Source organism: Saccoglossus kowalevskii, chromosome 3 (genome assembly GCF_978046115.1).
Source record: "Saccoglossus kowalevskii chromosome 3, keSacKowa6.1, whole genome shotgun sequence".
In the NCBI taxonomy this organism is placed as follows: Eukaryota; Metazoa; Hemichordata; class Enteropneusta; family Harrimaniidae; genus Saccoglossus; species Saccoglossus kowalevskii.
In genome coordinates this window covers 36895200-36919040 of record NC_140643.1, presented here as the reverse complement: position 1 = coordinate 36919040, position 23841 = coordinate 36895200, and the positions used below count along the sequence as shown (strand labels likewise).

The 23841-nt window shown below is 37.3% G+C and overlaps 2 protein-coding genes across 2 annotated transcripts in view; both read left to right on the top strand.

Annotated features, from left to right (window-relative positions):
- The window catches only part of LOC100366574 (kelch domain-containing protein 10-like), a 79253-nt gene that overhangs the window by 41903 nt on the left and 13509 nt on the right, over positions 1-23841 (top strand). The gene's annotated exons all lie outside the window — the stretch shown is intronic.
- On the top strand, positions 13906-21862 carry LOC146747867 (uncharacterized). The gene is made up of 2 exons (XM_085496622.1): positions 13906-20685; positions 21179-21862. The coding sequence occupies exon 1, from the start codon at positions 13906-13908 to the stop codon at positions 20320-20322; it is 6417 nt and encodes a 2138-aa protein (XP_085352748.1). The 3' UTR covers positions 20323-20685; positions 21179-21862.

The window sequence follows — 23841 nt, the reverse complement described above, 5'->3', positions numbered from 1 at the left end:
CTCTAACAATGACATTGACTTAATTATTGAATGTGCAGTAGTACATAGAGTAGTTACTTTAATTAATTATGTCACATGTGTGCTTTATTAGTGTACATTGTCTCTTTCACAATTAGTGCATGTTATAGACTGAATATATCCTCCAGCATCACATGTACTATTCATCTATATTCCTTAATTTATATGCAAATTTGGAGGATACCATCAATTCTCTCGAATCCAGAACGTCTGTTCAATTCAGCGATGGTCATGATAGTTGCTTTTAAACACATTAGGTGTGGGGAATATACATGTACCTTGTTTGGCAGTAAATGGCTCGCAAAATGAAGGAAAGGTGATAATCGGTGCAGTAGAGTTACGTGTCTGCTATAGTGTATTTTAAGCCAAAGAAATCGGCACAAATTACTTTTTCAAATTTCGCCTTTCAATCCCAATGTCTTTTCTGTTGATGTTTCCCACAATGCAATGCAGGGAACAGAGTGAGATCATCTCAAAGTTGTACTTGTTTTGTATTGAAGGTACTGAGATTGTCTTATCTCAGACATCCCTCTATCTTTCTAAATATCAACTTTAGACTTTCACAACACGTGTATTATTAAACTATCATTGAATCAGGATTATTGATACATGGCTGTAGTCTGTGATATGTTTTTGTTGGCTGCACGTACTCATTCATTGAATTTAAAAATAACAAAACCATCTGACTATCAATCCCTTTACTGAACGCATGACTGTATTTAATGTGATAGAATTAAGAGCTTGTAGAACTCTGGGGCTGCGGTTCATGTCGGCGATGATAAGGTTAAAACATCTTTAACGCTACTTGTAGACTCTGCAAACAATGAAATAGATCCCAGCACAAACTATCAATATGGCGCAACTATCGAGGGATTGTCACTGATGGAGTAATTTTTCTAGATTAAAGAAATAATGAGGAGCTGTAGAAACCCAATAATTGCATTTGATGAATGAGTCATTTACACTTGATATGATCAGAATTACCATTTTTATGAAAATAAATACTTCCGCTGGGTGAGATATGATGTAATCTGAATAACAAGTTGTGTATGGAGTAAGCCTTTAATAGTATTTCACAGTGACAGTTTTTTACAATTAATCCTCATTTAAACCTGATGTTTAATAGCCATGATGGAATTGAGGTGCTTTGATCAACCTGTAAAATGACTGTCAATTTGACCTCTCCAACCCTCAACCCTCCGGCGGATGCTGATTCTTTTTTCATCTTGACGGATGCAAGTGTGAGAGTGTCAACGCACATGACTCGATTGATTAAACAAGTTTATTTGTAAAGTCTAAAAAACAGCATAACATGTAATGAATAATGACTTTTTATGTAAGATATTTTCAATTGTCAAGTCCTTGTTAATGGTATACTTGTGACTTGAGGGCACTATGAGAGCAAATTAAAATTCTTTATGCTCAATTTAAAAACTGTTCTTTACGGTTGGGATGTATGTGTAACGTTTGTGTGTTGTACTTTGTTACTGATCGACAATCTGCCAAGTTCAAGTTGTGACCTCATCCAGGGTACTTAGATACAGGTGCATCTCTTCAGTAGGATTTGATGAGCGCCTCGTAACAATGTTTCTCCCATGTGTGTCAGTCTTATCAACTGTGGGATATGCCATATGGTGCATAGGGAGTTATGCTGGATTCAAGGCAGTGTATTGGAAAGTACAGTAAGCAGTAATCATAGATAATATATCATTCTTAGGTGGCAGATGTAAAATATTGTATGATTAATTATCCATCATATCAGAAATACTTTTTTTCAATCTATGATGCACTATTGATTGATCTGATATGGACATTTTGTTGTCATATTAACAGACAGATGTGACCAGCCATTGGTATGTTGAATAGCCACAAAAACAATTTATTGCATGCACCTGTGCTATTGTTATTTCTCATTCAGAATCTTTTTGGGGCTTTGTTGTCCTTGATAAAGGATGATGAAACGCAGGCATGGTATTCCTTTTAGACCATAATTTATTGAAAGCACTCTGAAATGCTGAAATAATCAAATATTCAATGCGCCAGCTTCTCCAACACATGCATGTTAAACTAGGGGTTTATCAATTTTTCAACAAATATTATATTTTCATAAACTATCTCTATTTTTACTGTATATGGTTTGAATTCTTCAAAAAAAAAACAAAACAGATTTTGTATTCTGTTATTTTATGGACATGCCTGGACTAATTTTGTTCAAAGTTGATGCGAAGACAAGATATATTAGTTTTCATATGTATGTCAATTTGTTTTTATGTGGTTTTGATGAAATTTACCTGACTCGCAGCCATTTTCTAAAACACAAAATATTAACATGTCTGTCAACGGTTTGTCAGGCATGTCTCAGCCAATTTTATTCAAACTTGTTAAGAACATAATCTATGGTGGCAAGAACCATTTTTAATTTATTTTTAAAATATTTTTTTTTTTTTTTTTTTTTCAAGTTTAGTACTTAGTACATATAAATTATCTTTGTGGTTTTGATTAAATTTGACCAACTACCAACCTTTTTTTGCGACCATTTATTGTTTTGTAATACATCGTTTGCACTGCATTTTTGGAGTTTAAATACATTAAAAATGTATTCTTTGTAAATCTATCTCAGTCAGGATCCCTACTCAAAATTACAGTTCCACACAAATTTGTGAGCCTGGAAATTGAAATTTGGGACAAATCCTTGGTGAAACCGATGAAGTATAATTTGAACTAATTGTGTATGATATACGCTGTTTATATATACACGCACACATGCTGTATGGTATAACATGTATTCAAACATTGACATTTGTATTAATTCATGATATTACTTGTTATTACTTGATTAATAAATACTTTTAATATGAACACGCAATTTTCAATAATTAGATATTAATCTTTCGATTTTGAATTTTATCTGCTTTTATGTGATGTTAAATTTTTTTTATAAAAGCCAGCTATTAATTTTATTTAGCAAAAAAAAATATGTTGAGTATTAAATATCTGTCTTGAAGTGAAGCATGGTAAACCTTAGAAGAACCTACCTGTAAAATGATTGCAATGAAAAGAATATGCTTGACTAAAATATTATGTGGACAGACTTTGAGATCTATGAAGAGTTGGAAGTCTAGTTTGGTGGGTTTTATTGGTATTACTACATGGCTCACTACTCTGTAGCTTTGATTTCCTGTTTTACTGAGATTGATTGCTGTATAGTATATTGAGTCTGTCTTCCTGTTGCATTGTGCCATCCATACTGATTCAGGTGTGTTCATAAACCTATTTTGATGAAGCATTTGCTGCAAGCACTTGTTGGCAGTGGGGATGCAGTATTGGTTGCACCATATCCTAGCTTTATGGATGGCTACTGATGGTACCATAACCTAGTTATATGATGGCTATTAGTGGCACTATATTCTAGCAGTGTGGATGGCTATTAATGGCACTATATCCTGGCAGTGTGGATGGCTATTAATGGCACCATATCCTGGCAGTGTGGATGGCTATTAATAGCACCATATCCTGGCAGTGTGGATGGCTATTAATGGCACCATATCCTGGCAGTGTGGCTGGCTATTAATGGCACCATATCCTGGCAGTGTGGATGGCTATTAATGGCACCATATCCTGGCAGTGTGGATGGCTATTAATGGCACCATATCCTGGCAGTGTGGATGGCTATTAATGGCACCATATCCTAGCTTTATGGATGGCTATTCATGGCACCATATCCTGGCAGTGTGGATGGCTATTAATGACACTATATCCTGGCAGTGTGGATGGCTATTAATGGCACCATATCCTGGCAGTGTGGATGGCTATTAATGGCACCATATCCTGGCAGTGTGGATGGCTATTCATGGCACCATATCCTAGCTTTATGGATGGCTATTCATGGCACCATATCCTGGCAGTGTGGATGGCTATTAATGGCACTATATTCTAGCGGTGTGGATGGCTATTAATGGCACCATATCCTGGCAGTGTGAATGGCTATTAATGGCTCCATATTCTAGCAGTGTGAATGGCTATTAATGACACTATATCCTGACAGTGTGGATGGCTATTAATGGCACTATATCCTGGCAGTGTGTATGGCTATTAATGGCACCATATCCTGGCAGTGTGGATGGCTATTAATGGCACCATATCCTGGCAGTGTGGATGGCTATTAATGGCACCATATCCTGGTAGTGTGGATGGCTATTAATGGCACCATATCCTGGCTGTGTGGATGGCTATTAATGGCACCATATCCTGGCAGTGTGGATGGCTATTAATGGCACCATATCCTGGCAGTGTGGATGGCTATTAATGACACTATATCCTAGCAGTGTGGATGGCTATTAATGGCACCATATCCTGGCAGTGTGGATGGCTATTAATAGCACCTTATCCTGGCAGTGTGGATGGCTATTAATGGCACCATATCCTGGCAGTGTGTATGGCTATTAATGGCACCATATCCTGGTAGTGTGGATGGCTATTAATGGCACCATATCCTGGCAGTGTGGATGGCTATTAATGGCACCATATCCTGGCAGTGTGGATGGCTATTAATGGCACCATATCTTGGCAGTGTGGATGGCTATTAATGGCACCATATCCTGGCAGTGTGGATGGCTATTAATAGCACCATATCCTGGCAGTGTCGATGGCTATTAATAGCACCATATCCTGGCAGTGTGGATGGCTATTAATGGCACCATATCCTGGCAGTGTGGATGGCTATTAATGGCACCATATCCTGGCAGTGTGGATGGCTATTAATGGCACCATATCCTGGCAGTGTGGATGGCTATTAATAGCACCATATCCTGGCAGTGTGGATGGCTATTAGTGGCACCATATCCTGGCAATGTGGATGGCTATTAATGGCACCATATCCTGGCAGTGTGGATGGATATTAATGGCACCATATCCTGGCAGTGTGGATGGCTATTAATGGCACCATATCCTGGCAGTGTGGATGGCTATTAATGGCACCATATCCTGGCAGTGTCGATGGCTATTAATGGCACCATATCCTGGCAGTGTGGATGGCTATTAATGGCACCATATCCTGGCAGTGTGGATGGCTATTAATAGCACCATATCCTGGCAGTGTGGATGGCTATTAATGGCACCATATCCTGGCAGTGTGGATGGCTATTAATGACACCATATCCTAGGTTAGTCTAATTTTATTTGATGTGACAGTACATGTTATAGTGTCTATCTCTAAAATTGGATGAATATAATAACCATATTTGGATTATAGCAATCTTGTTGTCATCCACTTATCACAACGTTTTTTATCCTCTTCAGTTTTATCTGCTAGATAAAAGAGCTGCAATTGTGTTGTTGCCTTCTAGAGTAGATTTTCTAGAGCGAGTTTTTCCTTGTAGATACTGATTGGCACATGTGAGGTTTCCTTGTAGTTACTGAATTAGTTTGCCCATAAAGCACACCAGAATTTAAGTCGCCCTCTATCTGATAGGACTTTGTAACACATTCATACATCAAAATATTTTTGTGCAGAAGGAGTATTACATGTACATTGTATGTATGGATTGTAGACAAACTGCATTTAAGTCAAATTTAAATATCTTATGTGTGATATTAAAAGTATTCAATGAGTTTATGTTGATCGTTGATTCAAGTTATTTATACAGGTATACTATGTCCCTAAATTTTATATGTAGTATGGTCATTAGAGCATATCAATTGTATTAGGTTCTACAACGAAACAATTAACACAAAAGGCAGCATGTAATTTACAATTTAGTCGTACATTAGTTTTCGTGGCGGCGATGTTTAATGCTCATCATCGATGTCATTCGACTGTGTCAATTGAACTGAGTTTTAAATGAAACATTCAACAGTCACTGAATAATGCGGTATAATAATAGTAAGAGTGTTCAATTGACCAATCACTAGTTATTGGACATATGTTTCATGTTTTTGTGTATAGCCGATGAAATGAACTAGACATAGTCTGCAATATCCCTCTTAACCACTAGATGTCAAAGTCAATTTTTGTGACTTTTCATAAAATACATAATAGTTTTTTTTATAAACAGTGTATTTTTATAAATTTTATTCATTACCTTGGTATGTTGGTTTGGTAAAAAATTAACAAAGCAATAATAGAAAAATATCTGAAAAATAGTGCAAAATCAAGAAGAAAAGTATTTCAGCTGTGCAATCAAAGCATATCATGTCTTAATTGTATTTTACACCAACTTGACATGCAATCTGTAGCCAATCTGGTGGAGATTAAAGTGTTCTGATGTGTATGATATAGATACGCACTTGGATTGATCCATGTCTCTATACTAATGCCAAATCTGAATCTAAAACAAAATCAGATTAAGATATGAGATTTTACAAATGGTTTGTCCTTGGCATTTGCCTGGCATCTAGAATTCCTTCAGTGGTATATGTAGGTGTGTTAAGATTTGTTTCAATTTTAGAATTTATGTGCAATGCTCATCTGTTGTGATAAGATCACTGGGAAGGCCAGATTTATTCACTAGTGAGGAAATCCTGGTAAATATCGTCTATATTTTCGACTGAGTCTTTGAGTTACTTTAAAGCGCGGTGGTCGTCGCACAGCGCCTGTTCGAATTTCATGTAAATAAACAATGTATTTTACACATGTTGTATACGTCGCTATGAGTCCTATATCGAACAGGACGCGGCGTGACGACCATCGCCATTTAAGTGCTGTAAATATATAACAGCGATTGTTTTGAGGAGAATCATAGAGGAATGTTTTAGTCTGCTTTAATGACACTACACATTCTTTGCTGTAATACCAAAGAAAGAGTGCCCAGGGTAACCAAAGCTTGTTTCCCTGGAAACAGTGAATTGTGTTATGCTCTATAACTGGTTGCTTTGAATGCAAAATTGGTCAAAATTCATAAACTATGGTACATAATTGATTTTCTTTATGAGATTCTGGTGTGTCCTTGAAGGTATGCTGTGTGTGACATATGAACTAGTACATGCATACACAAATAAATGAAAAATACTTAACATTTCTGTGTATTTATTTGTGATTGAGTTGTCAGCATCTGAATAAGAGTGTCATCAAGTTGGTAAACCGCTTGCAGGATTTTCTGATCAGTAATCTTGAGATGGTTCTTAAACAAAATTTAATATGAAGCATTTGGATCAAGTTAGCTTGGTCTATGATTCACTCTAAACTCAAAATTTCCAGTTCTTTTTACTTGTACATTAGGCCAGACTTTTTTTATTCCTTGTTTCTCGAGTTTTCATAAGGCAATTTTTTTGAGAAGGGCGGAAAAAAATAAAATAACTTCTTTTTTTCCATTAGATTTGTGTGATTCTCAAAGAATTGTATGTGAGATCATTGATCGTAGAGAAGAAATGAAATACAATTTTATTCCATGTATAACCTTGTTTCTCATCTGCGTGAGACTTCGGTACTTTTATCATGATAATCCCACGAAAATGCAACTTGAATTTGTTATGCGGCGGGCGGTAAAAAAAATGAAGAGAAAAATAATATTTTTTAAGCATTTTTTTGCGCTTACAAGTCGGCGGGCGTGAGAAATTACGCTGAAATAAAATTTTATTTTATTTCATTTTTTGGCTCCTGTTCATTCGGCGAAACAAGGGACAATAAAAGTCTGGCCTTATGTTGATTGGAAGTAATTTTTCTGAGAACCAAGTTGAGTGACTGGATTGTTAGAACTTCAGAGTTGAGACTGAAACCATAGAATATAATCACTCTGGCCCTTTAATCATTCTATAGTTGGGTCATTCAAATGATTACTGTGGGCAAGGTCATAAAGGATTTAACAATAATTGTCATTTTCAAATCTTGCAGTTCAAAGAGCACAAATTACAAATTTAACAAGTTGATTTTTACTTACCCTCATACATAGTTATTTAAAAGCAATTTTCAAAATTAAATTTTGTTTAGTTTTAAAAATTGTAAATTTCAATTGACAAGCTGCAGATTTTTCACTGTATTGATGTTGTAAGCCATGATTATCTAATATTGAAGTCTGGACACACCCTGTGATGACATGCAGGGATACCTTACCTTGGGGCATCTCCCTCATGAATTCAGAACCGTAATTCAGATATGATCTTAAATAGGATTAAATCAAATTTAGTTACTTGGACCAATTACCTTTTTTCATTTTCAACTACCCTTGTATTTTGACAATTTTCATACGTGGAGTGTCATGAGTATTTTGTTTCCCCATGTTTCTCGTTATTTTGAGTGGTGCTCCATGTAATGCATGTTTTAATGGATATAATAGTGGAAGTATTTTACGCAATCTTGAAGTAAATGAAAAAGTTTAAATGACAAGTGTCATACATGTACATTGTACACTGTAAACTTTTACATTGTTTTTATTTTTGTGATTTGATAAAATTTCCTAAGAATTCTTATTTATTTATTGAAAGTTTTGTGCTCCAAACTCACAAAAATTTGTGCTACAAAATTGAAGCAATATCAATTTGACTTGAAATTAATTTTCAATTTATCTGAATAATAGCATTAATTAGTATATGTAATTGATTAAATTCCAGCCTGGACCATCATTCTGAATTTCTACATTTACTGAATATATATTTCCGAACATCAACAAGACAGTTGGGTGGTATTCTGTAGAACGCCATCTACCTAAAGGTCTAAAAGCTTACCATTGTGATAACTCCTTTGTGCCTTGATAATGACAAACGTTTTGGACAGATATTCGTGGACAGATACTTGCCTCTGGTGGCGTTCATTAGTATTCACATGTCATCGGGAATTGATTGTTATGATAGAATTATACAGGGTACTTGTGGGCATTCAGTGAGTCCCAATCCAATTAGTCGCCATAATAATGTCTGAATCGTTACCCCGCGGACATGGTCTATGACATGGTATCAAGTACAGTGTATACATGTTTTATAGGGTACAACCTCAAATGACACACGTACTGTCCTATATCTAAAGAGTGTCATGGGTTCTGGTCTTCTAACAGGTGGTTGAACTTTTTTCTCATGCTTTCTGCTTTCATGCATGGTTGAGTGAAGAACACACATATTTGCATTTGAAGTAGATTTCTTTCCCCAAATTCATCAATTGCTCTATAATACAAGCACTCTTCACTTTGAAAGAAAATAGACTACAAATGTAAGTGTGGACCGCTCAATCGCGCATAGAATTTATTTTCACTGAAAACAGTAATTTGTCTTGATGGATATGTGCAATTTCTTTTTACCCAAAAATGCAAACTGTGGGGAAAACAGTATTTGGATAATTTCAATGAGAAATTACTTTTTTTTCCATTCTGCGGTATACCATGAAGTCCATTTGCCTTGTTTACCTGTAGTGTGAGATGAGATGATGAATCATGTGTCAGTGACTGCATCTCAAACACCTTTAATGTTTTATCATTTCTGTCTTTTACACCCTGAAAGCTTCAACAATTATATAATCCAGTCATTAGGGTAAAGCATGCACTGCATACTCATTAAACATTCCATATTCCTACTAAAGTATTTGCATCCAACTAAACCTTTTTCTGGAATGTCTCTGGAATTTTATATGTTTAATATTGAAGTAAGTGGCAAGGTTAAGCTTGAATGGAAGATATTGTACACTATTTTGTTTTCTATTACGGTTGTCATGAGTCACTTTCTCATCAAACTTTTTCCTAGTTCATTGCTTTGAGTGTCAACATCAACATTTTTTCAGAAGTGTTGGTCAAGGCATTTATTTAGCCAGTAATATATTATGTTTGTTTGCTCCTAAATTTCTCTTCAAATTTAGAAAAATAAATGTACAAAAATATTACAAGATTTTGTCAGGAAAATTATGGAATTTAAATTCTGTCCATGTGTCGACTTTAACACCTGCTGAAAGTCTCCATAAACATCCCCAATTCAATGGGAAAAAAGTGTATCAGCAGGCAACAATACAACCATATATAAAGCTGCAGTTTATTTTGTGTAAAATTACATAAAAACTAGTATGCAGATTAATGTCAAAATGATAAGAAGATTACCAACTATCACAGACGTAATGATTCTGTAACGGATGTCAGTGTATGGACATTCACTCCATTATGTGACAGCTATATTTGTAAATGACTCAGAAGATGATACTTTTAACAAACGACAATTCTGATTGTAGATAACTCTCAAGCAGTCTGCGTGTGATGTCAACTCAGCTGGCTTAACACAAGACTAATTTGAAGATCATCCAATCAATCCATGTAGATCAAAATGTCACGTTTTTGTCAGTATGCTAGATTGCTGTGTGTCACAAAGAAAATCCCTAGTCAATGACATATACGCTTGTCTGCATGCGTATAGTGTTGACTTTCATTCCCTTCAGAATCGTATATCTCGACAGCTCACACTCTTTGTGTTTTTCAATAATTGCTTCAGCTTCGAACATCCCCCGTTCATGCATATATCAAATGGATGTACTCGATTCTCAGTAAATTTCAATATTGACTTTTATTTTTCTGCCTCTGTGTTTTTCAGTGTTACTTCATTTGTATTTAATACCCGGTACATTTGTGCTTGAGGATCAACACCCTTTGTTCCTCCACTTAACACCTTCTCATACTATGACCAAAGCTATGTTTAGTACTATGATTGTTTACATGGAAACATCACATCACAAGTTTTAGACCATGCAGTTAAACTGCATCACACTAAAGAAACTATCTGTCCCTTCGTAAACATTATTTGTCACATCCAGTTAGCCTTATTATACAGATTCTTGTAATTGGGTGCATTCTCACAGTCTCTTCACACTTTCTTATCCTGGACAGAATCGTTGTGCATGAATGACAATTTGTCTCCCTTCAGGCTAGTCAAGCCAAGCAACTTAGGTTTTAGTTCACCTCACAATGTCAGTATAACTCACTGGGGTAATCTAGAATGGATTTAGTATAAGTTTCAGTATGTCGTATACAAATATGTGCATCTTTACACCCTTGCATCATGGGAAAGGTTCCAACAGAAAAGTGATTTTCATCAAACATTTCTAACCAAGTATTATTTTCCATACACGACCACAAGCTCTGATAATTCCAAAGTGGTGTATTTCATATTGCAGGATATCCAATGTGTTCACACAGGAAGTTCAAAATTCACATGATCATCATTTCATTTCTGATTGCTTCAAAAAACACAAATAATTTAGATTAGAATTAATACATTTTATTTAGCACTTAGATGACCTGGTCTGTTCATTCACGCAGAGAGACTGTTATTTGACTAAATATTGACTCACTGAGCAGACTGATAAAACATCATAAATGAATATGTTATTGAAAGACTTGGACCAGCCAGTATTATGTTTGATTATCTTGTGATATTGAATTGAACTGCAACATTTGTAATGGATCCATATTGCAAACATATCATGTCCAGTGGCTACATTAAAATTTCAGACACAGCTTTAGATATATTACCGCTTTGCCAACAGTGTTGTTTTCCCACTATGTGCATTACAAATACCATGTCACAGATACGTCTCCTCATGTTTGGCGTTTACTGTCTGACTGCTCTCGTAAAGTTTGACTGATTGATAAGTCAATATATTTTAGCATTGAAAACTACAGGAGTATGTACCTTATTAGGAAACTATAATAATGTTTTCTAAATAACCTTTTAAAGTATTTGTATTAAGCAGTGTCCTTAATAACTAAAATTTTTGTTTAAAGCCCATACATTTATCTTTTCAAACCTTTAATGCACATGCAAATTTTCTCCATGTGTTCATACATGGACACGTCAGTAAGTTTGAGTCTGGCTTTAAGGTATATTGTAATAGAACCATGCCCTTCCGTAATTGGGTAATCTTCGCCACATGATGTGCTGGGCGAAGTTAATTATTGCAGTTAGATATACTGATTTTCGCCCAAGGCAGTGCAAATGAAGCAATTCGACTGTTGCCTAATTTCACTTGTATGTAAGGACAGTAAGTGTTGTAGATGGGGTATTGTGACTGTTGCTAATAAAGTTCACTTCTAGAATAGAGCTGTAAGTGTTGTAGATGGGGTATTGTGACTGTTACTAATAAAGTTCACTTCTAGAATAGAGCTGTAAGTGTTGTAGATGGGGTATTGTGACTGTTACTAATAAAGTTCACTTCTAGAATAAGGCAGTAAGTGTTGTAGATGGGGTATTGTGACTGTTACTAATAAAGTTCACTTCTAGAATAAGACAGTAAGTGTTGTAGATGGGGTATTGTGACTGTTACGAATAAAGTTCACTTCTAGAATAGAGCTGTAAGTGTTGTAGATGGGGTATTGTGACTGTTACTAATAAAGTTCACTTCTAGAATAGAGCTGTAAGTGTTGTAGATGGGGTATTGTGACTGTTGCTAATAAAGTTCACTTCTAGAATAGGGTAGTAAGTGTTGTAGATGGGGTATTGTGACTGTTGCTAATAAAGTTCACTTCTAGAATAAGGCAGTAAGTGTTGTAGATGGGGTATTGTGACTGTTACTAATAAAGTTCACTTCTAGAATAAGGCAGTAAGTGTTGTAGATGGGGTATTGTGACTGTTGCTAATAAAGTTCACTTCTAGAATAGAGCTGTAAGTGTTGTAGATGGGGTATTGTGACTGTTACTAATAAAGTTCACTTCTAGAATAGAGCTTAAGTGTTGTAGATGGGACATTGTGACTGTTGCCTAATGATTTAACTTTTATGGTAGAGTAATCTTGTTTTTTCCTAACCTTACATATGCATATCTAATTATTACCATATTATGACCGTGAGATGTACATGTACATGCAGATAATATTAGCATCTGAATTTATCATCTGCATGGCCATGACAGGTATTACAATGACACTCCATTCAGGATATTATATTAAAAACTATGATGACTAATGACTGTGTAAGTTGTGCAAACCTCCCCTCTGATTGGTTATTGATTACATAGTTAGATTCCTTTGTTTCACCTGTTTGACCTGTGGTGAACTCTGGGCTAGGCAGGCTATTGTCTTCAGTTCAGCATGTGCTTCTGAAGAGTGAAGACGTCTCTGTGTCTGCTCTGAATTGCCCTGCCGCATTGGGTTTTCTGAAACTTGCTAGGTTTGCTAACATTTGTACACCGGTCCGGGAAGGTGCCACTAAACGAGGTAAGGAAGGTTTTCTTTTCATTGTTGGCTTCATCAGCATGAAATTATTGGCAGTGATTTGTTACAAGTTTGAGTACTCATATGAACTCTATTTTATCACTCTTACTTTGGGTTATTATTGCAAGTCTGTAAATGTTAGTATTCGCTAGTATTTGTTAAGACTTATTTCTTGAAAATTGTTTTGTTATTTATATTATTTGCCACCCATTTTTTGTGCCCAAACACATTGCGTACATGTGGTCAGCTGCACGTTTTGTAAAGCACATGGTGTGCAATGTGTGCTTTGGCTGGTCAAAATGGTTGACAAATATTTCAGTTAGCATTGTTACTTATTGTTACATATTTTATTTGCCGTATATTTATTGGTTGTATCGCTCGACTTTCTGCACATATTAAGAGAAATGTATATTTAATTTACTGTACATTTTATGATGAGAATTGTTTGATTTACTTCGACTATTATAGTTTCCCTATTTTGTTTTGTATATTTTAGAACCATATTCTGGAGATGTATTAACTTGTTTTGATTCCGTAACGATTGACCATATGGAATAAATATACGATATAACCAGAGTACGCGTTTCTAGTTGGTGGCGTAAGACTGTAATACCTGTGGGAGCTTGTGATGCCTACATAGTTCTCGTTTAACCTTCGCTGAAGATCATAATTTTGTGTTGCCTTCATACCTTGTACATACTGGTAATACTGCGGTCAGTCAAGTGAATATCGTGCTGTGAATGTCATATCCTAGATCATAAACCCGTGCAAGACAGGGAAATGAGTCTGAATCAAGGATATTCGCAAAAAAGGGACACGTTATTCGACCTGGACCGAGCCAGTATGCAACTTGATAAGATACATCGTTTGAAGAAATCAACAGCTTCATATGGCGGTCATCTTACCAGAGTCTACACTGAGATAGACAGTATGATGTCCACAAAAGCAGCATACCAAGAAGTAAGCAAGAAAAGATGTGCTCTTGAGAAAATATTCAACTCGTATAAAAAAACTTGTCGTGAATATATGCAGTGTCTACCTCCAATGGCAAGAGGTGCTGTCGAAAGTGAATACGAGGTTGAGCTTGAAAGAAAGGAGTATTTTGATCAGAGACACAGAGAATGGGTATTCCAAACAATGGAGTCTCCTGGCCCAAAGGAAAGGATTGACGACCATATGGAAGACGCATTGGAACATGGATTTCTCTTGGAAAGGAAAGTCCACATGCCAACTCTAACCACAGAACCAAATGCGTCGGTAGATTCTCACACTTCATCTTGGCCTCAACTCCCACAAGAAAACAAGACAAATCCATGGGATACTGGCAAGAAAGAATTTTTGGATGTGGATATTGAGGATGGTAGAATAGGTTCTAACTCCAATACAAAGACGAGTCGTGTGTCTAGGGAAGCAAGGAGGAAACTCGCTTTAGCCCGGTGTGAGTTGGACCAACTCAAAGTTGAAAAACAGATAAAGCAACGCATAAAAGTGTTGCAGCTTCGAGAAGAAACAGAAAAACGTCTGCTTCTGATACGTCAAGAGAGGGAGCAGCAGGAAGCAGAAATGGAAATTATGCAAGCTCAAAATCGGGTGAAACAAGCCAAGGTAGAAGTAGACTTTATAGATGAAGAAAATGAATCTGACCAGAAGTCTGATATACTCCCTGGTTTGCAGAGGCAGACCCAACAAGAAATGATGAGCAATTATTTCCAATCGTATATACCGTCGTGTAGTCCAGCCAATAGTCAATTCAGGACTACAGGGGCGTCAAGTCCACAACATACAAGCTTTGTTGATAATGCACATGGTACCAGCAAACAATATCGTGATGACAGAGGAGGGCCTATAGGGAAGCAGATGACCACTAAGAAGTCAGGTAATGGTGCTGCTCTCTCTGAAACGTTCCAATTACAGAAACTGTTAGAAAGTCAACAGAAGACAATGGAATGCATTGTGCAGAATCAGCTGGAGACTACCAAAGCATTAGCCATTAACTTGAGTCTACCAAAACACGAGTTTCATACCTTCGATGGTGACCCAGTCGCATATCCAACCTTTATCAAAAACTTTGAGGTGAACATAGAACAATTAGTCAAGGATGATACTGTCAAACTATCATATCTTATCCAACACTGTACTGGAGCTGCTAAGGAAGCAATCAGAAGCTGTGTAATTCTCCCTCCAGAGCGAGGATATACAGAAGCCCGAAAGATCCTTTCTACAAGCTTTGGTCAGAAACACGTCATAGTGCATGCTACAATTGACAAAGTGGTGAAAGGCCCTCAGATAAAGGCATATGAAGTGGATAAGCTTCAGAAATTGGCTCGTGATATGAAGAATTGCCACCTCAGTTCTGAGCAAATGAATTTCCATGCTGACATCAATTCAATGGATACCCTGGAAAAGGTGGTTAGGCGGTTACCATCATACTTGCAATCAGATTGGGCCAAGCAAGCTGGCAAGTTGATCAGTGTGGGCACTGAACCTGAATTCCTGCACCTTACCCACTTTCTGGAGAACAGATCAGCAATTGCAAATACAAGATTTGGTAAATTGGTAGGATCTAAGCCTGATGGAGAAAAAGATTCAAATGCCAGATCAAGACAAAAGCCAAGTAAAGCTACTACATTGGCTACACATGTAGCTGACACGCCTCCCATAAATCGTCCTTCCAAGTTTGCCTCCAATGATGTTGGTGCTGATGATACTTCCATGATCGAAGTTAATGGCAGGAGAGGTTGTCTGTTTTGCAGTGGTAGCCATGCATTTGAATATTGTCGAAAATTTACGTTCAAACCGTTCCAAGAGAGAAAAGACTTCATCAGGGAACACAGGCTCTGTGACTGTTGCCTAGAAGCAAGACCTCCTCACTTGGCTAGGAATTGTAGAAGTGGCCGTATTTGCCCTATCGTAGGCTGTGGTAAAAGACATCATCCTTTGCTTCATCCTGCAACATCAGACTCAGCATATCAAACATCTGCAACTCCCAAGACATTCAGCAATAGTAATCTGAAAGCTCCCGCCACAGCTCAAAATGAGAGACATAGTAATGTCATTGGAAGCAAGGCGCAATGTAGTGCTACACAAACCAATCAACCACGCATAAGTTTGCAGGTGATTCCTGTTCGTGTCAGTGGGGTAGATGGAGGCCAAGAGATTGAAACCTATGCATTTCTTGACAGTGGTTCTGATTCGTCTATCTGTCTTTACAGCCTTGCTGATAAATTAGGCATTACAGGTAAACCTGTCAATTACACATTGTCCACACTGAATGCAGAGAGGCAGATTAATGGTCATGAATTACAGATGGATGTAAGAGGTCTGAATTTGGTCAATGGTGTGCGACTGGATAAAGTTTGGACAACGGATAGATTACCGATAGCAGCTGACAGTATTCCGACCAAGTTGGATATAAAAGGATGGTCTCACCTGAATGATATAGAATTGCCAGAGATAGAAGTTAAAGATGTTACTCTCCTCATTGGGAACGATGTCCCCGAGGCACATTGGGTTCTTGAGGAGCGTCGTGGTGAAAGGAAGCAACCATATGGTATTCGAACACTACTTGGTTGGACATTCATTGGACCAATGGGCAGAAAGAAGCGTGGAGGTAACAGCATCAATTTTATTAATGTTGACCAAGTCTTGGACTCTGATTCCCCAATTCAGTGTCTCGAACCTATAACTTCTCAGCTTCATCGCATGTACAATGCAGATTTCACAGAGTCCTTGTTTGATACCAAGGCATGTATGTCGCTGGAAGATAGAAGAGCAAAGGCGATCATGGACAGTTCAGTTTGTCTGATTGAGGGTCACTACCAGCTGGCTCTTCCTTGGCGATATGATGATCCCTGCTTACCCAACAACAAATGGTCTGCTCTAAAGAGGTTGAAGCTACTGAAGAGGCGTCTATTGAAAGATCCTGCACTTATGAAGAAATATAAAGACACATTGGATGGTTACATCTCCCAGGGTCATGCAAGAAGAATGCCCAATGTGGATTCATCAGCAACGAAGTCTGGCTCTACTTGGTATTTACCTCATCATCCAGTAATCCACTCGAATAAACCAGAGAAGGTGAGAGTTGTTTTTGACTGCGCTGCCAAATACCAAGGCACATCTCTTAATGATCAGCTTCTGCAAGGTCCTGATCTAAATAATACCCTTGTGGGAGTACTTCTTCAATTTCGAAAAGAGCCAGTTGCCATTGTCGCTGACATCAAGCAAATGTTCCATCAAGTTAAGGTGAAGAAGGCGGACTGCGATGCACTAAGATTCTTATGGTGGCCGGAAGGAGATTTATCTAAAGATCCAGCCGATCATCAAATGTTGGTGCATCCATTTGGTGCCACATCTTCACCAAGCTGTGCAGCATATGCTCTGAAGAGAACTGCAGATGACAACAGAAGTAATTATGACACTCATATTGTGGATACTGTTTATAGAAACTTCTACGTCGATGATTGTCTGAAGTCTGTTGCTAGTGTTGAAGAAGCCAAGGAACTGGTGAAACTGTTGCCTGAAATGTTAGCTAAAGGAGGTTTTCATCTAACAAAATGGATATCCAACTGTCGGGAAATCTTAGCACTGATCCCAGAAGCTGAGCGTGCTTCTTCAGTGATGAATCTAGATATGGAGAACTTGCCGATTGACAGAGCTCTTGGCATCCAATGGGATGTTGAAAAGGATGCCTTTAACTTCAGAATTGGCGACAGACTGAAAGAAGAGACACGCAGGGAGATGTTATCATTCTTGGCTTCAGTCTACGACCCACTTGGATTCGCTGCCCCCTTTGTTTTACCGGCAAAACGAATCTTACAAGAATTATGTCGTGTTGGATATGGATGGGATGAAAAGGTACCAGAAGATCAACTGTCGAATTGGAGAGAATGGAGGAAAAAACTACCTACTTTGATGACACTAGCTATACCTAGATGCTACAAACCATCTGGTTTCAGTCAAATACAAACAGTGGAACTCCATAATTTCTCTGATGCCTCCTTAGGAGGTTATGGGGTTGCATCTTACCTGCGGCTGATAGATACAAATGGTACAATTCATTGCAGTTTGCTGATGGGAAAGTCCAGGGTCGCTCCGCTCAAAGCCATGACAGTACCGAGGCTTGAACTAACAGCAGCTACAGTTGCAGTTAAGGTCAGCAGACAAATTCAAGATGAAATTCAACTCCCAATCCAGAGAACCCTATTTTGGACAGATTCAACAATAGTCATCCAATATATTCGCAACATGGCAACACGATTCCAAACCTTTGTCTCTAACCGCCTCCAGATTATTCACGATGCTTCATCTCCATCACAATGGTACCACGTCAGTTCAGAGTTCAATCCAGCAGACCATGCATCACGAGGAATAAAATTGAATGGTTCTAATGAGGCAGCAATAACCACATGGTTCCATGGTGCGGCATTTCTATGGCAACCTGAATCAGAATGGCCAGGCCAACCTACTGACCTACCAGAAATTGATCGTGACGACAAAGAGCTGAGAAGGAAGGTCCAAGCAACAACCATTACCCAGTGCAATACAATGGGTACAGATGTTTGGAGTCGTTTGCTCCATCAATACTCCTCTTGGTATAAATTACAAGTGAGTGTTGCATGGCTCATCCGGTTTAAGATGTACTTGAGAAGATCTGCCTTATTGAAAATAGGCCCGTTAACAGTTCATGAACTTTCCATTGCTACCACTGACATTTGCAGAATTGTCCAACGAAGTTCATTTCCAAGAGAGTTTGCTTCACCGCAAAAGATTCTGAGTGAGAAACCTGATGCTGAAGGTTATGTCAGTCCACTGCGAAAGTTAAACCCTAAATTAAAAAATGGAGTCCTACACGTCGGAGGACGACTAGTGAATGCACCCATTAGTCAGCAAGCTAGACATCCAATTATATTACCTCGCAATCATCATGTGACTGAGTTGATCGTTCAACATTACCATGAACAACAAGGACATATTGGCCCAAACCAAGTGTTGTCAGAGATACGACAGAAGTTCTGGATTGTTCATGGACTAGCTACTGTAAAGCGTGTGATTGGTAGGTGTATTAAGTGTCGTCGATGGAATGCACAACCCGGGAATCAAAAAATGGCTCCACTTCCTGCAGCTAGAGTGACACCAGGTGAGCCACCATTCTCCCATGTCGGGATAGATTATTTTGGACCACTGTATGTTAAGTACAGAAGAGGTACCATTAAACGATATGGATGCGTGTTCACCTGCCTGGCCATTCGGGCTGTTCATATCGAAGTGGCCCATGATTTATCCACAGATTCCTTTATACAATCTGTGTGGAGATTTATTAGTCGGCGTGGACCACCTACACATCTCTACAGTGATAATGGTACCAATTTCCGGGGAGCCGAGACTGAGCTGAAACAGATGCTTGCTAAATGGAACCAAGCTTTTATTAACGGTAAACTTAGCGGAAGAAATATTCAATGGCATTTTAATCCACCAGCAGCAAGTCATGCAGGTGGAGTCTGGGAACGGATGATTCGTTCGATAAGAAAGATTCTTCGATCTTTATTAGGGAACAGGTTAGTGGATGATGAAACGCTACTCACTTTCACTACAGAAGTGGAGAAGATTCTTAATAATCGACCACTAACACATTTATCTGATGATCCAGATGATCTTGAACCACTCACACCAAACCATTTACTTTTGCTACGCCCAAATCCTTGTACGTCGGTGAGTGAAATCATAGAAGAAAATGGTCATCACAGAAGAAGAACCGAAACTCAACATCTTGCAACTGAGTTTTGGAAACGGTGGGTACGTGAGTACTTGCCAACTTTACAAGAAAGGCAGAAATGGTGCAGGCCGAAAAGGAACCTATCCATTGGTGATTTGGTACTTGTTGTCAATGAAAATATTCCTCGAGGTGAATGGCCTTTGGGAAAAGTCGAACAGACCTTTGCTGATCGATTTGGTACAACTCGTCATGTTCTTGTGAAGACTTCCACTGGATGTTTACGGAGAGATGTGCGCAAGCTCTGTTTATTGGAAGGCAACATGGATCACAAGACTGTGATGGAAAGACAAGATGGAGTAACTAGAGCAGCAGAGATCGGTGCAGAAGACACCAAGGAAATACATGAACAAGTAGATGGATGTGATCATTCGATGCCACGTCGTAGTAAAAGACTACATCACAAGAAGAAAATAGAACAATGAACTTTTGTTGAACAGAACAATGATTTTTTCTTTTCATGTACATGATTCATTTAGTTGTCGGTTCTGCAACTTTAAATTTAGAAAGGCTCCTCGTGACGTGCGCCTTTCGGGGGCGGTGTGTAAGTTGTGCAAACCTCCCCTCTGATTGGTTATTGATTACATAGTTAGATTCCTTTGTTTCACCTGTTTGACCTGTGGTGAACTCTGGGCTAGGCAGGCTATTGTCTTCAGTTCAGCATGTGCTTCTGAAGAGTGAAGACGTCTCTGTGTCTGCTCTGAATTGCCCTGCCGCATTGGGTTTTCTGAAACTTGCTAGGTTTGCTAACATTTGTACACCGGTCCGGGAAGGTGCCACTAAACGAGGTAAGGAAGGTTTTCTTTTCATTGTTGGCTTCATCAGCATGAAATTATTGGCAGTGATTTGTTACAAGTTTGAGTACTCGTATGAACTCTATTTTATCACTCTTACTTTGGGTTATTATTGCAAGTCTGTAAATGTTAGTATTCGCTAGTATTTGTTAAGACTTATTTCTTGAAAATTGTTTTGTTATTTATATTATTTGCCACCCATTTTTTGTGCCCAAACACATTGCGTACATGTGGTCAGCTGCACGTTTTGTAAAGCACATGGTGTGCAATGTGTGCTTTGGCTGGTCAAAATGGTTGACAAATATTTCAGTTAGCATTGTTACTTATTGTTACATATTTTATTTGCTGTATATTTATTGGTTGTATCGCTCGACTTTCTGCACATATTAAGAGAAATGTATATTTAATTTACTGTACATTTTATGATGAGAATTGTTTGATTTACTTCGACTATTATAGTTTCCCTATTTTGTTTTGTATATTTTAGAACCATATTCTGGAGATGTATTAACTTGTTTTGATTCCGTAACGATTGACCATATGGAATAAATATACGATATAACCAGAGTACGCGTTTCTAGTTGGTGGCGTAAGACTGTAATAACTGTGGGAGCTTGTGATGCCTACAGACTGAGTGAATCATTCTATCAAGTGGTTCACCGATATCAATGTCCTGTTGAACACTGATATATCTTAAACTATAATAAAAGAGTGTAAATCAAATTTTCCTGTGTTTTCTCATGGCAGGGGCCATGTATATTTGTATATTGATGATATTAATTGTTATGCACAGTGGCTTATGTATGGAAGTATCTGTCTTGCATTACAACAAACGGATGACTGTATAATTGACACCAAAATGTCTACATGGATCATGTCTAGTCCCTGGAGATGTGAATTAATGAACCAAATACATATCAGATTGTCAACTCCATTTATAATATGTTTTAAAATGCTCTGCAGTTTAACTGTAAATTGGGATGCTTGTATGTATAGTAATTTACCGCTATTATTAAACAAATAGTCGACTTGTTAACTTGCAGGTTTTCATACCCCAACTATGTAAACACTTTCTATTCAGACTATTATGAATGGTTGTGGCTTTTATTGAAATTTGTGGAGGGTTAATAAAATTAAAATATTCATGTGACTTTTTAATGAAGAAAAAGTACTGGTGTTGTCATTTGTTTATTAATTAATAACCACACACTGGTCAGTGGGATTTTGCAATGCTTATATGTCATGGTGCATGAGTTTTACAACCCAGTCTTTATGTCGTGATGGCTTTTGTGATTCCCAGGTCTGTAACTGTTTTGACTTTTTATGACTGTCACTTTTATAATAGTATAAGGAAAATATTATAAAAATCTTGAATCTAGTATCTGTAAATCCTTCCTTGAATTGACAAGCATGAGTACATACATGTACCTCAATCAATTCGTTATTTCAGGTGTGAGTGGCTACTTGCCATGCATACATAATGTACATTGGCCATAAATTGGTTTCATTTTGGCCAATATATTGGCTTATTAGGGAAATTGAAATGCAATGTATATTCTGAAATTAATTTGTGGGTTGTTAGGTTAAATAATGGCCTGTATGTGATCATCATCAATAATGTATTAAGTATACTGCAAAGTTTTTGTCCACACCCCTTCCCTTCCCATGTTGGGGAAGACGGTTTACAGAAATGTATACTGTCACTAACAATATATATCTATTCTTGGGCTTTCAACAAACTTGTAATAAAAGAAACATTCTGATCTGCCTGATATCAGGAAATTATTTCCCTTTGCTCCAGTAGTGAATTACATACCAGTATTAGATGAAAAAAAATGGTCTTTTTTTAAAAACTTTATGTAATCATCTCAGGAAATAGAGTAATTAAACGTCAAATTTTTGTAATGAAATACCTAATCTGGTTGATAAAACAGTACATGTACCCCATTTACTGCATTATTAGCACTTACATAAATAAAAGAAGAATGTTTGTGACCAAATTTAGCTGTGTATTAATGGAACATCATATAATAAATGTATTTTTGGGTTTACATATGCATATTTCTGTGTGTACATGTATTAGCTATACCGCTCAATAATATTGTGAAATCACATTGGCTTACGTCTTCCCTCTCCATGCTGGTAACTGACTAAGAAATTAAATAATCTCATATTTATAGCAATTATGGTTAATAATAGTTTTTACTTAGTTGGAAATATGAAAGGAAATTACTTATCTGTCATAATATGTTTGTTAATTCTGTCGACTAGAACTAGTATTATTTCAACATGTACATGACTTTTATTTTTTTTTTATATCAATTGACAAGTTGCTGACAACATGTGTTGATGCATGTTCTGTTCTGCTGTAAAATTTGTATTTGGGTCAAGGTATCTTCAGTGATTTCCAGATAATGGAAACTGTTACCTACACTAACTGACCTTAATCGTTTCTTAAAACCAGACAGTATACATGTAAGTGATGTCTATCTGTGGTATGGGCAGCAGCTACCGTTCTGACATTCACAGCTGACCTGCAGTCAGATTCTGATCTCTCCACCCATTATCTTAATCTATATGGTGCCAATTTTAACATTGTACAATCCACTGTAGTATTACTGTGTATTATAAAAAAAACTTGGCCTTGCTGTCAGATATACTTTGAATAGCAACATTCTCAATGTACGTTTGAGATTATTGTGGACACATTGTCACTGAAGTCTATTCATAAAGTGCACAATTCTTCAATAAAAAAAATTATAATTTAGATTAGTGAACTTATCAATGTACATATATGACCCATAATATAGGTTGAAGAAAAAATTTCTGGATTGCTCCCTTCTCAAAATTTGACACATACACTATACAGTTTTTCTGTTGGCCAAACAGATAATTTCTTCTGCCTTGTCACGGTTTTCTAATTATGTCATCTTTTGCAAAGTCATTCCCTTGAACCCTTTCACCTCCATGGTCAACTTCCACAAAGTAGTCTCTTTTAACCCCTTCACTGTCCTTGTCATCTTATACAAAGTAGTCCCCTTTAAACCTTTCTCTGTCATGTCTGTTCTGCTGATTTCATGCAAATTGCATGTCAATAAAACTTGTGCAGACCTGATGAGTTTTGGTTTTAAATATGTGCATAGTAATTAA

Bases quoted from the DNA above. Each gene is read 5' to 3' on its own strand.
- LOC146747867 (XM_085496622.1), top strand. From the start codon at position 13,906: ATGAGTCTGAATCAAGGATATTCGCAAAAAAGGGACACGTTATTCGAC.